The following is a 17,615-nucleotide window of genomic DNA, read 5'->3' as shown; positions in this document are numbered from 1 at the left end:
GTATTAACTTTAATAGTTTTTACGCCGTGGGACTTTTTAAGAATTGAATACGCCCCATAATATTTAAAATTATAATATTAAAAAGAGTGAAATAACAAGTTGTGAATTAAAGGCATATTAAAATCTGCTGAGTATGCTTTATGTTCCCTTTATTTGTGTAATTCCTAATAAATTGATGTATGAGTAATCTTGACTATTGTCTCACTTGCTCACTTGTAACTGCTGTCTGGACTTTATTACTCACAGTTCTCTCTATTGCAGCAATTATACTACAGTTCTCACTGTTGTAGTACTATAGAATCCTGTTCAAAAATGTACACAATTTTTGTAAAACTCATGTGAGTTGCAATTACAATAGAACTAGGGTTTGAATTAATCCACTCATAATTACATTTATTGCCTCCAAAACTAGATCGAATTTCTCCCTTTTTGTGTAGTTCCTGGTGATTTGTCTTTTGGATTAGTCTCACTTGACTGTTTCAAATCGCTATACAGATTTTATTTCCTACAGCTCTCACTCTTATAGCAGTATTAAGTATTGTCTGAAAATGTAGATAATCTTTTATTGTGAGACTAATATATAAACTATAACCAATTTGAACAACACTTGGATCTGAATTAATATATTCAGAGTTACAATTACTGCCTGCTATAATGAATCAGACTTTGTACAAGGACAGTTGATAACTGTCTTTCAAAATTGTATAGAAGTGAATTGCTTACTACCTATCATTGCTCCACAAGTACTGGGGGCTGATTAGAGTTGATTCGCCTATTTGTCACGTGCAGTAGGTGACATCATGTATAATAATCATTTCTGCAAACCCAAGTTAGATTATCATTTCTTTAGAAATAAATACATTCATTTTGGATCAGGTATACTCAGCAAACACTGATCCGCGTTTCTCTGGGGGTCTTTTTTTAAAGGCAAACATTTGGCAAGAGTCAGAAGGATTGTTGTACAGTGCCAAGTGGTCAGAACCAACATGGAAGTCATACAAAGACAAGGTATCAGAGTCGGAAGTGGGGTCAGAATGGGCCAAAGTTGATAACAGGAAAGCAGGAGAGGAATATGGATAAAATTGGCAAGAAGTAAAAAAATTTGGCAATGAGGACTTATTAGCAGCCATTTTAACGAGTGCCTCAAATCTTTTAATTGGTGTGCACTGCAGTATGGAAACATACATTCGATGCATGCCACAAGCAGGCCTGGGCACACAGTGACGAGAAGAGCCAGGTGGAGAGCTGCGTACAGAGTCACGAACATAACTACCAGGCGGGCATATCTCCAGGATCTGACTGCATGCATAAGCATGGTTCCGGAACAGAGATAGGACAGACTCAAAGTAGCAGTTACAGGTGAGTCTGAAAAAACATTTCTAAATTCATGAAAGCACAAAATAACCTATATAGTGACAGTGAATATAACACTCGAGTCACATCTATTTTTAAACAGGAATACATGACAGAATTATCAGCAAGTATATTGCTTAAAACTAACAAGTGAAGTTGTTTGAAATCTACAATTAGGCAATTTATAGAAGCTATTTTAATTATGCTAGCCTTAACATTAATATTGTCTTAGCATATGTATTCTAATTTTATTTCCAAATTAATGTGGGTCTACTGACTACTTTTCACTTGAAAGCAATTCTGAATTTTTAATACTGTGTTTCATATAACACTTCACATTTGTGCATACTGTATGTATTACTTTAACTATAATGTTAAGTTATGGATAAAGAGCTGCAGCACAGCGCTTATTGTCCCTTAACCCACATTACCTTACATACATCGTTATATATTCTTAATTTCCCTTAAAGCAGTATGAGCACATATTAAGAACAGTACTTTACATAGTATATTAATGCCTCACACAGCACATGCACCCCAGGAGAACTAGTGGGTCCTTTCCTCTTCCCTAAACCTACACTGACCATTAAAATATCGGGTAGTTTGTATGGTCATTTTGTATTGCTGCAGGACAGTGCTCTGGCATTAGTCGCGTCCCATCTGTACAGTGAGCATAGCTTATAGTTTTATAACAATTTCCTACCCAGGGCAACAATCTTCAGGCCCAACAGGTTCATACAACCATGGTAAGTCATCCAAAAGCAACTGGCTACATCGCTGAAAATGTAATGCTACAGCTGTCTAAGCAACTCTGAGTTGAGCAAAGTTGCTACAGAATTTCATGTAAATTGAATCTTGCTGTGGAACAGGCCATTTTGCAGAGGTGCAAAGTTACAGTCATATAATCTTCTAGTACCACTTTTGCTTAAAAAAATCCAAAATTATGGCCATTCCCCAGTGTGGGCCTCATGTAGAGTTGGACGCAATTGCATAACAAACACATTAACATGGTTATGATGAGTTGCATATATCTTAAAATACATGCAGCTCAGTATAGTGTGTTAAATGCATTTGCATGAAGATACATTTACAGTACATAAAGATGCGTTTTAAGCAGTCGCATACTAGAGATGCAAGTCGTCAACATAATTGGCATTTTAATGTCTAACAAAAGAAAATAGATACATTTTTAAAAAAAGATGCATCCCCTCACTAGGCACTGATGCTTATAGGCTGGGCTCGATTGCGCTAATGCACGCGCGGGGGGTAGGGGTTAGTGTGGGGCCCTCCACAAATGGAGGCTGGACTCATTACACTATAACAGGAAAATCTACAGTGTGGGGCCCCCTTTTATAATGCGACACAGAATAGGGTTGAATTTCCCTAAGGGAATCGGGCTCCTAAAAAAGAAAGCTTTCCCCCAGTTAAAGACAGCCCCTGTGCTGTTAGAATGTGTCTCGTCCCTATACATCTATGCAGAAGGGGGTTGGAGTAATATTGTGTAAAAGTAAAACTTTTGATGTGTGGCACTACTTGTGCCAGCAAGCTCTGGCAACCATAAACTGCTTGTAGCGTCCAGATTTGATACCAAATGAACATCCTTCTCTTCTGATAAAAACAGTATAGAAATTCCTTGATTTTTTTTCAATTATTTCAAAACTTACCACAAACTTTTAAAATAATAAAATTAAAATATCTTGGGGAAGGGGCAGGAGTGGGAGTCAGCCTATCATCATTAAGTGGGAGATTCAATTCCCTGCATTGTTCAGGGTGCATCATTACAGTTAGTACAGCAATTTTAACACAGATTTCTGCTCGTGGCTCAGGGAGCTGCAAGCAAAAATCAGCGTTGAAATTACCGTAGTAATGGTAACGATACGCCCTCCGCGTTGTTCTTCTTAGTGTTTAAACTATTTTTTTCAGTTTAACTGGTGGATGAACCCCTTAAATACGTCTGTTGCACCCCTGGAGACAGGACTGCCCTAAAGTATTTTTGGTCCCAAATTTTTGGTACCAAGCCCACCTCTCCTTGAGGGATGAGCCTGAAAAATGTATATATTACCATCTAATTAATAAAATTAAGTTTAGAAGAATAATTTGATCATGTTTTGAGGTGGTAAAGCAAACAACCCGATGGGTTAACAAAAGTTTCTTCATAATGTAACTTGCAACAATAGCCATTGCCCCCCTGAGATCACTGATCCCCCGACCTGTGTCCCCTCTGCTCCACCCCGTTAGTTGCTCCTTCTGGGGGTACACCTACCCCAGATTGAGAATCCCTGTTCTAGAAAGACAATAAACCTCAATGATCAAGTCTCCTTTTTAATTCTGTCATCTTATGTCCATCACCCTCATAATAAGGTTTCAATTAAACATAACGTAAAAAAAACAGTGACATGATTTCATTAAGCCTTAAATATTTGGTGATTTCAGAGAAGAAAATGATCCAAGTGGCAAACAGAAACAAGGTCAATTACAAATTTAGAATGAAATTGAGGGCCTGAATCATCAAGTAAGGTAATTGACGGTACGAGCCACATTTTGAATAAAAACGTACTGCGCATACCCAGAATCGGACCATACTCTAGTGAACGCAGCAACATCCAATTCATCTTCGAGTGCTAGAACCCCTACTGTAGCCTATGATTTCAGGGGGGAATGGAGAGAGGGGAGTGGACATATGCACATGGTCAATGTAGAGTAAGAGCATGCCAAGCTCAAGCGCACACACAGCAGCATCCGATTCCAGCTTTGGGCATCTCTAAGGTACGTGTTTTTCTGTTGTATCTTTTTCACCAGCTACAGGTCTGGTGTATGCATGTTCGAGCAGCTATTAAAATGATTTTTATGTCCAGTAAACATTCATAACATCCTAATAAATGTATTTTATGGAAGAAGAAAAAAAAAACTTTTTTAATTTTTTCATGTTAAGTGACATTAAATGAATAGTGTATTTTTTTGGGACTTGATATTCCACATACTGTATGTATTGGACATATCTTGCAGTGTATTGTGTGATAGAGTAGAGCGCTCCTTGTTGAACCAGACGTGCATATCCCCCGATGTGCGTGTACTTTTGAAAAATATGCACATTACATTTGTTTTGCTTTCCTTGATGAATGAGGCCCTGATTGAGGTATTGCCAATTGAATATCCTTAAAAAAAAACTATGATATATGCTTATTATCTAAAAAGGTTAGTTTGATTATAATTTCAAGAGTGTTTTTGTATGTAATTAGTTTAGTCACTATTATTTGACTAATTAATTGTTAATACTTGTGTTTTTTAATTCTCACTAAATTTGTTCAAGAGTTTTAAATTAGTAATGGATCAACATATTTTCAATTTAACTTAATTCTGTTTGCCACTTGCTGCACCCCATATTACTGTAGACCAACAACTAATTTGTATTATAGCTAAATAGACAAATGCCATTATTTTCAAATATTTATTAAACTTTAGTTATTTGGTGATAAATACTTTTCATGAATAATTAATCATTTTACCATAGAGTATGTGATGACAAATGTAGCAGACAGTCACAGACTTACTCACATGCAGCTGATACTTAAGTATTTTGTGCCAAACAGTTTTATACCCAAGCTCACTGACTTAACAAAACCTATTCATGATAAAAGTCAGTGAGATCAGCCTAATTAAATTTGTTAAACCAGCTTTTGTGTAATAGAAACAAGAAATTTACATGTTTGCTTGTAATGGGCAATAACTGTTTTGTAGGTATTAATGGCTAATCCAAACTTGTGTTCCCAGCAATAATGTTGTATAGCCATTTTTTGACAATTTGTACTACACATAGCAACATAGTTGATGAGGTTGAAAAAAGACACCAGTGGAAGTTTAACCTATTGGATCTCCTGCGAACCATTTCTTACATTTAAAATTGATCCAGATAAAGCAACCGTCAATCTGTTTGAATCGGGTAAAATCCCTCCAGACCCAATATCGCAGTCCTTTCTTTCCTTATATCCAGTAAGTCCTTCATTTTAATTAACGGTCATATCCCTGGATACACTCTTCAGCTAAAAATTTGTCAAACCCTTTCTTAAACATATCAATTAAATCTTCCATCACAACCTTCCCTGGCAGTGACTTCCATATCTTACTGTAAAGAACCCTTTCCTTTGCTGGTTGTGAAGCTTCCTCTCCTCTAACCTTATGGGGAGACCGCATGTCCTGTGTACAGTCCTTGGGGTAACAAGATCAAATGAAAGTTCTCTGTATTGACCCTTAATGTATTTGTACATAGTAATTATATCCCCTCTTTGACACCTCTTTTCTAAAGTAAACATGCCTTAACTAGTTAACTTAATGACTCTGTACCATTTATCAATTTGGTCTCCCTTCTCTGAACCCTTTCTAGTTCAAAAATGTAATTTTTTTTACTAGATGAGCTGTGATCTTCCATGTGTTACTGTAACAACCCTCTTACAGTGTATTTTGCACCAGAGGAGCAATTTCTTTGTTTGTGATATAGCTGCACGTTACCGCTACACTACTGCTTTGCAAATAACATTGGGGATCTAATGAGATTTTTGCCCTGGACCTATTCGAAACTTAAAACAGCCCAATGTATGTTGCAAATGACTGCTGCAAGCACTACATTTTAGCCCTACTGGTAACTTATTAAATCAAGCATATACTTCTATTACACTACTTGACTCACCATTTTGACCTTGCTGTTTTCCATCACTTTCTCCAGTCTTTTCTTGTTTGCTTTGACTTTGCCCTGAGGAATCGTCTCGTCTGTTTACATTTGGTAATCGAGTCCCGTTAACATTTCCCTGACTAGATTCTGTGAGTTTTCCATCACTGGAATTTGTTTCTTTATTTGCTTCATGTTTCGATTGTAAAGATTTTTCATTTTCATTTTTATCTTCTCTCTCATCACTCTTTTTATCGTCCTTTTCTTGGAGTACATTTTCTTCTGCGTCTTTCTTCGCTCTTTCCTCTGCATCTGTATAGGAAGAACAAAAATCGGACTTATTTGTCTTTAAACGGGAACTAACGTGGTAGATTTCAATAACGTGGTAGATTTCAAAAAGGTTGGTGATGTTACTTTAATTTTTTTGCTATAGTGGCAACAAAGTAAAAAAAAATATGTAAGATACTCATTTGCATAATGCGCAATGTACACCTAAATGTGGATGCTTACGTATATATAGTTTTTTGCCTCTCTTTGACTTGAGTCTCCTTACTTCTGAAGTGACAGAACGGTGGTGGGCAGGGGCAGGTATGTGTAGGTCAAGTGGAAAGGTGCTCATGTAATTCTGACATAATTGGACACATATGTCTTGTAGGAGGTGCATGTCTTGTGTGTGCTGGAGGGCTGGAGGAATGATGCACAATGATCATGACCATCAGCAACACTATCTAGATACTTCTGATTAGCTGATTGCAACTTGACCTGCTGTGCTTAAATGATTAGCAGCTTTATTATATGAAGTCATGCCCAACTGTTCACATTGCTTAATTAACATTCCCATTGAGATGGACGCATCTTGACATGTGTGTGACTAAAAAAATATTCACGTTAATTCACTTTTTGTAAGGTGTGTCCTTCCTACATATGTTCTGAGTCCATATGCATCTTTCTGTTGATATCAAACAATATGTACATTTCAGTTATTTCAGCTGTATTTGCAGCCATTATCAGCTTTACCCACAGCTTCATTTCCACCCACAATCTCCTATCTCACGCACATACTCTCCACAATCACCCATACATCCACAATACCACCACATCCATACACACAAACATCCACTTTATCACACACATAACCACATTCATTCACCCACCGTAAATACATTCCCCAAGCACAGCAACGCTGAGGCCATAGATATGGTTTAGCAAGGAAGAGGAATGCAAAGAACTGCACTCAAAGCCAGGAGAAAATACAAAGGAGTTAGATGGTGCTAGGTGGGCTACTGCTGGTGTATCCCATACTTTATGAAAAGTAGAAACAGTATTTTGGAGGAGGCTTCTGATATATTCCAAAAACGCAGCATCCCAGATTTTGTTAATAACAGCATTGCTAGAAGGCTGCAAGGCTTTCTTTCTATCTGATGTTTAGCCGCGTTGTACATATGGCGAATAAGTTTATAGGATGATTTAGCAATGCCAGTAATAATACGGATGAAGGGTCTTTAGGTATTTCAGCAGCAGTAAACTGAACAATCAGAAGCAGTACATAATCCCAAAATCTAGATATGAGTGGGCAATCCCACCATATATGGTATACTTGCCAACTTCAGGAGATGCCAGGGGGAGGAGGGAATGTGGGGGTCTGGGCTCGGCGAATCTAGCCATTTTGGCCTCAGCCCTGTGACACAAATTTACAGTGGGGGGAGGGGCAAAAATGCTGTGATTCCCTGAGAATCATAATTTTGGGTCTAATTCTGCCCACTTCACTAAGAAGTGGGCAAATGTGGGAGACTGCCCTACTCCTACTCCAGATGCATAAGACTGCCCTACTCCTACTCCAAATGCGTGAGACTGCCCTACTCCTACTCCAAATGCGGGAGACTGCTCTACTCCTACTCCATATGCAGGAGACTACTCTACTCATACCCGGAATTCGGGAGTCTCCCAGAGAGTTGGCAAGTATGAGAAATGGAGGAAGGTAACATTTTGTCCACATTTACACCAGCAAAGATCAGAAGAGTGGGGGTAGATAGAGTGCAATCTTGAGGGAACCATATACCATTACTATACATATTTGTGGCAACAAAACTAAAAAGATTGAGAAATGGTTGAATAAGAAACAACTTAGAAAAACTAAAAAAAAGAATCAAGAACCTTTAAATAGGGAGAATTCAGAAAAAAATGAAGTTTTTAATTTAAGCTCTAAAGTTTTGTTGGATAATGAATTATCTTTATTAAAAAAAGGGCTGAAATTTGCCCCCACCTCTAAAGTGGATGAATTTGAGATTTTTGTTGACACTCATAAATTTCTGAGAAAATTATCTCTTAAAAAATTCTTCAAAATAAATGAGAAAACCTCCTCTATGGACGAAAATGTACCGAGTACATCTCAGAATATTTATAACAACAAAAAAGTGTTTAAAAATAAATCAGTATTTTATCCCACCCATGTAAAGGGCCCCTATGTAGAAACATTTGGTAAATTGGTGTTAGATGATCTCAGTAAATATTATACTCAAAATATTTCTTATCAAACCCCCTGATAAAGGGGGAGGGTTAGTTGTTATGAATTATGACAATTATGTATCCGAGATTAAGAGATAGTTGGATGATGAGGAAACGTATACGAAATTGAAAAGTGATCCTACTTTTAGGATTAACAACGAATTTGAACAGTTTCTAGCGGACTTTTCAGAAAATACACTAGACAAGGATCAATTTAAGTTTCTTAGGTTAAAGATCCCACCACGCCTTATATTTACAATCCATTAAAGTATGGTCAATCCCCCTGGCCGCCGGATTATTTCGGTGATCAATAGTATTACATCTAACCTTTCCGCTGTCATGCTGTCATTGACTTTTTATTTACAACCTTTAGTGATTAAAAATCCCTCATTTCTCATGGACACTAAAGACGTCTTAAAACATCTAGACACTATAAAATGGAAAGATGGTTGGATATTAGTCACTGCAGATATTACATCTTTGTATACCATCATTGACCATCAGAAGGGGGTAGAAGCCATAAAATTCTTTCTAAATGCTTCAGATTATTCGGAAAACCTAAAATCCTTTATTATCAAGGGTATCCAATTTATTTTACAGAACAATTATTTTTATTTTCAGGGTGGCTTTTATCTCCAAAAAAAGGGACAGCCATGGGTACCAGGTTCGCCCCAAGCTATGCCAATTTATTCATGGCATATTGGGAACATCACCACATTAGTCTTGGGGCGGACCTGGTATCCTGGCAAAGATATATAGACAATATTTTCTTTGTGTGGCTAGGTAGTTTAGACACCCTGAACTTATTTTGCACCAATCTTAACAACAATGATTGGAATATCATACTTACCTTTAATAAGAGTACAAGTTCTGTATGCTTCTTGGATTTGGAGATATATATTAATCATGGAAATGTTCACACTAGATGCTATAGAAAACCCACAGATGTCAATTCCTATATCTATAAGAATAGTCAACATCATAGGAACTGGCTGGATGGGATTCCATATAGCCAGTTTTTAAGATTAAAAAGGAACTGCACAGAACAGCAGGTTTTCTCCCATCAAATAGAGGAAATGAAGTCTAATTTTTTACAAAGGGGATACGATATTGAGTTATTGGAGACTGTTCAATCCAGAGTTCTGGAGATAAATAGGAAGGATTTGATATATTCTGAAAAACCTCATCAGTTGGAAAACAATAAGGATGTATCGTTTATTACGAAGTTTAATAAAGATTATAAACAAATAGAACATATAATATGCAAACATTGGAATGTTCTGCTGAAAGATAATGTTTTGAATGACATTCTTCCGAAAAAAAACAAATTTGTTTATAAAAGATCCTCAAACTTAAAGGATCATTTGGTAAGAGGCACACTCCCAAATGAAACATCAAAAATGGGTACCATTAAAAACAAAGGCTTTTATAGGTGTGGGAGCTGCCAGATGTGTAGATCCACAGCTCATAATAATCCTAAAAATAAAATTATGGAATTTACAGCCAATAATCAAACTTTCCATATACGGGAATTTATTACATGCCATTCAACTAATGTAATCTATTTGATTGCATGTAAATGTGGCTTAATCTATGTGGGTAAGACCTATAGGATGTTAAAGAAAAGGATGAGTGAACATCTTTACAATATTAAAAGAGGTCTAGAAACCCACTCTTTGTCTGCTCATTTTAAAACACATCACTCCTGCAATGAGAAGGAAATTATTTATTTTATAGGTATTGACACAGTTAAACCCACTTGGAAATACAGGGCTATAGATACCAAATTGTCCCAGATGGAAATGAAGTGGATATTTCAACTCAACAGCCTGACCCCTCATGGACTTAATAAGGACTTTGAGTTGAAGTGTTTTCTTTAAAAACTTGAATGGTTTTAATGTTGTATTGTATTCTGGTTTGACTGTACGAAGTATGGATTTGTGATCTATTATGTCATATTGTATACAGCGTGTATTTTTATCTTAGATATACCTACAATTGTTTTAAAAAGATATGAATAACATTTAAACAGTGAGCGCTGGTTGCGATACGTCATATCCGGTTCACATATCACCATGCATTCCACTGCATATGACTTTTGGAATACGTTTCCCATGATTCTTACTGGTGCCGATATGTCACATCCGGCTCAGTGGTTACGGATCGGTAACGGCATTTTATATGAATTATGGGTAATTGAATTCTTACTTGTGTTTTTCCATCTATTGTTATGTATACCTATCTACTGCTATACATCATATGTATTTTTTCTGTATTTTGTTCAATGCGATGTATTTGGCTTGTGACTATTCCGGACTGGCCACATCCGGTTTAAATAGTTAAGATTTCTCAGGATCAGTCATATCTCCTTGACAAAGACCACAAGACGGTTGAAACGCTTCGGAGCGATAAGACTGATTTATGGAGATGTGTTGATAGCCTGCCTCATATCGATTTTATTACATAGAAGTGGAGAAAGCTATCCCGGGGTCAATAACATCTGACTTCTACACTTTATGCGATAAGAACCTGAGTTCTGGTAGGAGCATTCACACATCAATGTGATTTTATGTTTAAGTTTTTAATAAATTGTGGAGTGTTTTAACAATATTACGCTAGATTCCGTTTATTCTCTTCTTTAAATATAATACTGGTGTCATCATTGCTGGAGAGGAGACGAACAGAGAGATACATGCTATAAGGAGATCTTGAGTTGGGAGAAGTCCTTCAAATACTTACAAGCCCATATTATTCATCAATCTGGTAGGAGTCCACCTTATATTACTACCACAAAGGTGATGGGGAGGTGAATTTTGTTTTGAAGCAAACCACTTACAGCGTGGAATGACCATCTCTAATCCTCCTTTAAGATAGAGACTGCTATATGAATTCATTGCAAACAATAATTGTTTTTTATTATTGTGAAGTTTTCAATATGTGCTGATCATCTGTGTTGTTGTTCTAGGAGAAATAGTTAGCGCTGAATGTCTTGATTTTATTGTCCATATAGATCCCTTTAGGCAGTATACCCTTTCTCAAGATTTTGGCTGCTCCTAGGATCATAGAGCGCTGTATTAGTGGCTACAAATATTTATACATTTATTTTTGTTTGTCATTTGTTAAGGTTTTTTTTTATTATATCCAAATGCCCGGTACCATTGTATATTAAATCTAAAATTGAATACGTTTATCCTTGCTACTCTAACAAATCCAATAGCCTTTTATTGTACATTTGTGTAACAGAGTCTTGAGGTGTTAAGTGTTAACCCTTTGATTGCTGGTGTGTGCATTACTAACCTGGATGTAACAAGGAGCATAGTGTGTGCTATTGCCCTATTCAATAGTTGGTGGCACATGAAGTCAGGGATGCTTAGAGGGTGTTTGTGACACAACTTATTAACCACTGATGCAGATGCAAGGTGTAGAAATGTTGTTCCCTTGGACACTATAAATATTAGACATTAGTATGGTTAAAGAAGTGGACCAAATTGATGTATAATGTGCTATCTGCCAATCTTTGAGACAATGACTGAATATCTATACAGTCCCTGAATTAATATGTTTTTATCTGTGTATTTAATTGTATTTAATCATTTATAGTTACATTACAATTAGAATTAGCATACTATAGTGATTGATTTGTTACCATTATTTTTTTCTCATGAAATTATTACCTCTGTAACTTTGGTTGCATTTCCTTATTTAGCAGGTTATTCATGTATTTTTCTTACGCTTCTATAGGAATTTTTTATTACTCATTGTTTTTCACAATTGATTATACATGGTGAAACATTTGTTGTGATTTTGCAGTTTTATTGTATTATTTTTTCTGATATCATGTATAGGATGAGCAAGAACAGGTAGTGTATTAGAACCCTTTGCTCTTCGGACTTGCACAAGCTTTCACTGGCAGTGTCTCTGGTCAAGGTTTCCTTATGCAAAATAAGGGGAAATCTATTTACCATGGACAGCCAGGGGTACATGTATCTCCACTATTCTGCTACTACTATCGCCGTCACAGGTTGGCAATAGCAGCGACTCTGGAACCAAAAAATGCATTGTTATGTAAATAAAGCATATTTTATTAATCTAAAGGAATGAATAATGTTTTCTATTTTTCACCTATCGCATGCGCATATACTCTCCAAATGGCCTGGCAAAGCAATAAACCTTACCACTGCCCACTAGTATCGCTAGAGAGCTGAGTATCATTCTAATTTATTGTAAAATAGCGATGAGAGAAATTTTCTATCACTGCGAAAGAAATTCTCTCACATCACTGTTGAATGGTAATAGACCCCTAAGATACTTTGCTGTACATTAAAATTATTATATACTGACAGCTTTCTGAAATTGCTTAATCACATTGGTACAAATTGGTACATATTAATTTCTAACAAAGTATAGCAAATAGTTTTTAGAATTCAAAATATATCATTAGCAAGTTGAATCAACTAGGGAAAACAATTGTTAATTGTTAATTGTTTTGCACTTTAGTTAAATACTACCTGTTTTCATGTAGCAGACAAATACTTTATAGCTTTTATTTTATACTGAAATTTAAAGTTGATCTAGGACATGCCCAGCTCAAATGAAAAACTGCCATTATATTTTAAATTTACCTCCCCTCAAATGCAACATGGTTTTGCCAAGGTGCACAGTTACTCCCTTCTTTTGATTTACTTTCCTTAATGAATCAGGCCCTCTAAGTGCTAAAGTTTCTATATATTTTTTCATTTAATTTTGAAATAAGCAGAACCAAAGGAGAACTAGCTTGTTGCTGTATAATATATTATTAAGAAGGCAGGAAATGTCCTGCACCCCTCTTACATGCCATGTTTGTGCAGCACAAAGGTGATGGGGCTAATCCTTCTCCTCTGTGTACATGATCAGCTTTCTCTAATTCCCACCCCAGTTTTAAACTGAGTGGCTAGTATGCCAGGTAGAATGGCCCTTACCCCTCTTACTGTTCTCTCACAATATGGTCCTCTCCTCTCCCTCCCTGCTGCCTGCCCTCTCGCTGGCTCTGCTTTGCTCCCGCCCCTAATTGACTCTCCCTCCCTAACCCCTTTTCCTCACTCTTTTGCCCAAATTGTAGTGTTGGCATATTTTGTTACCTCAGCTGTACACCTACCACCTACTTCTACTCACCACATACCATTTCACCATCTCCTAGTTAACCAACATGTACCAACCATGTTGTACTGTATCGGAGACTGATTATAGCAGGTGCATGGCAGGTGACCACATATATATATATATATATATATATATATATATATATATATATATATATATATATATAAAACCTTTTTTAATGTACTTGCTCTGCCACCCTTGAAGTACAGCAACTAAAAAATCAAATCCCCCCTTCACTTACCTTTCAATCGCCTTGTTCTCCGATTTCACGCCCTGGTTCTCTTCTTTTTTTTCTTATTTTCTGTTCTCTGCTTCTTTGAATGTCGCTTGCTTCTCTGTTGCTCCTCACGTCATGGTTCCTCCGTGCTGTGCTGTGCTCCTCAATGAAAATGTCAGGCGTGATGACGTCACGAAAGACATTCAGTACGAGCACAGGACGGAGAAGGGGATACAGGGAGGGAGCCGGATCGCCACGTCCCCTGACTGCCTGACCGCGAAAGGTAAGTTGTTTTTTTTTGCAGGATAATTTAGTCTAATTAAGAAACAGCCCTGCCTATGGGGCCCCGTTGCCCCTGGGGCCCCCGGGCACTTGCCCATCATTCCCATCATGCCCAGTGGAAAAGACGGCCCTGTTAGTAAATTGTATGTAGAGCTAAGAAAATACTGGGAATAGTTCCAGGAACCTGGCAGCAAATTCAGATTAAAGCAATGCATGCCTATTCGCCAGATCTCAATCTAGTCAAGCTATTTGGATTAATACATTTGAATCAACTCGGGGAATCAATGGAGTGTTAAGAAATAGCATCTCTCCTGTTTGTCAGACCTGTCAGTTGTGCATCACTGCTGCAACCATGTGTAGGATCAATCCTGCAGTTCACTGATTCAGCTGGCTTCTAGGTAAATAGCAACAAGCTTCTCTTCAGCTCCCAGTCTGGCAGCTGTGCTATTGCTTACCACATCCATGCAGCTAATTATCCTGCAGATTCTGATTGGTACTGCTGCCTTTATAAACCTTTTCCTGGCAGCATACCAATGCTGGTGATTGCTCCAGCTTGACCTAGTGTGTCTTGTATCCTGACCTGTTCTGTTCTCTGCTTTTGACCTTGATTGTTCTAAGGATTCTGCTGTCCTATCTCAATCTGCTAATGCCCTCATATCTCTACCTGCCCTGACCCCTGGCTTGTTTAAAGGATTCTGCTGTCTTCTCTACTTCTGGTCCCTGCCTGTCTGACTCTGAGTTCTGCCAAATACATTTTGGTTGCTCACTACCTGCTAACGTGAGCTGTCCACTCCACCAGGTGAGGGGCAGACTACTCTCCATTAATCCCTGCCCATCTGACTCTAAGATCTGCCAAATACATTCTAGCTGCTCATTACCTGATACCGTCAGCTGTCTACTCCATAAGATAGGTGCCAGATTACTCTGCATTATCCTCAGTCTGTCTGGCTCTGAGTTACCAACAATATCCTGGTTGCTCCTATCTCTTACCATGTTCCGTCCACTTCACCGGGTAAGTCCTGGATCAACAACTGCTACTACCCGAGCTTAAGTCCTGGGGGCAATTGAGTACTGTGGAACATAAGTAGTCTCTAGTAAAGGGGGCTGCTAAAGGTGTTCACCTTCTCGTGAGGAGGTTCCTGCAGTTGAGGATCTCACACTACTCTGCCCTTAACATGGAGTTGGAAGTGGGCAGGCAAACTCTTGCCACAGTTTGAACACCTTATTAAGTCTATGCCCTTAAGAATTCAAACAATTTAGAGATAGAGATTCTCAACTTTTGCAACCTTCTCAAGGTGATGGGGATTATTAATTGGAAGATAACAGTCTTGTGAGCAGTTAATGCCTGGAAGTTCCATGTGGATGTTCAGAAGAAAATATATACTTTTTTATTTCAACTGCTATATATAATTAGAATTAAAGCAATAAAAACTGTTTAAACCTAAACCAATACAAAATAGTCAGAGTAAGCCTTATTGAGTCATAATTGTCATCCACTGGGTTTTTCCTATCTTTATATTTCACAATAGTTCATGCATTGTTACTTATAATATAGTAAAACAATCATCTCAGTATGTAATTTTATCAGATCATATTATGTATTAAGAAGTCTGTTGCTTTTTAAATGTAACTTTTATATATCATTTTAAATGATTAACTACTGTGTAAAGTGTAAACTGATGTATAGCAAATAATAATTATAACAAAGACACATTTGTTCCCTCTAGGTATCAATTACCTTTGGCTCCTTGTGCCTTCCACTTTTCTCTGTTCTGTTGCACAACTTCATACCAGGTGTTTTTAAAGCCTTTGAAGTCCACAGTGAGGATTGAGCAATTCAAAGAGGCACTTCCTTCTGATCCAGTGCTCTTCACACTCGATCTTTTAACTTCTGAGGGAGTTATGCTGTTCAAACTGTGAAAATGAATCAATGTAAATCAGTATAATAAATTAGAGTGCAGTGCAATTAACTGCTTACGTTTACCAATACAATCAAATGTTCTTATTTCACAAGGAACTTGTTTCATTAAGGCAGATATCTGCCGATTTTCAGAACCGGGAGATACCACTGTGAATGCACCCCTGTCTGCTACGTTTTCGTACACAAATGACATTTACTACAGCCTACTATTTCGGGGAAGGGGTTTTTTGCCGTAGTGAATTTATAGTAGGGACGTACCAAACTCAAGAGCACTCATCCACGTCTGAATCCAGCACTGAGCGTCTCAAAGTTACTTATTTTTGTGGCATATCTCTTGCTCCAGCTAAAGGGTTAGTCTAAGTCCAAACCAGTAGCATTGACAGTCGTCTTGTATGCATGCTATAACATATGTTTATAATCACAAGCAACTGTAAAAATGTATTTAATGTTCAGTAGACATTAAAAACAATATAAATGTATTTCATGGAGAGAAAAAATGTAAAAAAAACCACCTTTTTTTTTTTAAACTGTGAAATAGGTGAAATCGATTTAAGATTTTTTTATTTTCCTGTGCGTTTTTTTGCAAGTTTATAATCCACATAAGTATTGGACGCATCCTGCAGCGTCTTGTGTAGTAGAGCACAGCAGACCTGCCCGCGATTTCAAAAGCAAACTTTTGCATCTTTAGATCTGTGCCTTGATGAATCCGGGAGTATGCAAAGCCTGAATACTTGCATATAATACTAAACACCGGTTGCGGTCAGAATATGCGCCTTGACGAATTAGGCCAGTAATGTACAGAAGTTATCCTTCATACCCCTGTAATGAACTGTAACATCTCTAAAACTATTCTTATTGAAATACCATTTATTATTTCATCTAGGTATATAGATTGTATTGATGTTTCAATGGCGTTTCAATATAGTTGCAGGTGCCTACTTTCCTAAAGCTAGTGACAACAGCATGGAGGTGACTAAAGACAGGTAAATATGAAACTCAAGAAGCTCACTAATGTAAGCTGTATATAAATGTAAGCTATATATATTATCTGCGTTGTGTTGTATATTTTTCTAATTTTTATTTTCACAGTTATGCATTTATGATGTCTGTTTTTGAGATAATCAAAATATTAATAAAAGGTACTGTACTTTTTTCTGGACTAGACCTAACAAATTTTTATCACTGAAGTTAAATCATTCCTTAAATAGAGCTACTCTGTTATAAAACCTATTCATAAAGCCAGGTTTCCCCTGCTAACCCCCACTTGCAGTAATACTCGACAGCTTTCACCGGAGAAGCCCATGACTTTGCATGGAGAAGTCCATTTAACAAGAATCTGTTACACTGGTTTTTTTTACTGTCATGTCAGGATGGCGATAACAGAAGAAAATCAAAGAAAAACCCTTTATTCTTTGAATAAATATTTTTTTTCAATGTTTAAACATTTTTACTTTCTTTTCTTTTTCTAATATTTTCTAATATTAACTCTTTTTTTTAATAAGTGCAACTAAAAGTTAAAATCTGGGCTTTCCACT

General features: G+C 37.0%; 1 protein-coding gene across 5 annotated transcripts in view; it reads right to left on the bottom strand.

Moving 5' to 3' along the window:
• The window catches only part of PDE1C (phosphodiesterase 1C), a 702,427-nt gene that overhangs the window by 37,712 nt on the left and 647,100 nt on the right, over positions 1-17,615 (bottom strand). For all 5 annotated transcript variants that reach the window (XM_075212604.1, XM_075212600.1, XM_075212602.1 and 2 more), the window contains 2 exons: positions 15,898-16,073; positions 6,038-6,328 (listed from right to left, as the gene is read on the bottom strand). In XM_075212604.1, coding sequence (XP_075068705.1) covers positions 6,038-6,328; positions 15,898-16,073 — 467 coding nt within the window. The remainder of the gene's footprint in view (positions 1-6,037; positions 6,329-15,897; positions 16,074-17,615) is intronic.

This window comes from Mixophyes fleayi, chromosome 5, assembly GCF_038048845.1.
Source record: "Mixophyes fleayi isolate aMixFle1 chromosome 5, aMixFle1.hap1, whole genome shotgun sequence".
In the NCBI taxonomy this organism is placed as follows: domain Eukaryota; kingdom Metazoa; phylum Chordata; class Amphibia; order Anura; family Limnodynastidae; genus Mixophyes; species Mixophyes fleayi.
Note: the sequence above shows the minus strand (reverse complement) of the source record. Positions and strands in the feature narration are given on the sequence as shown.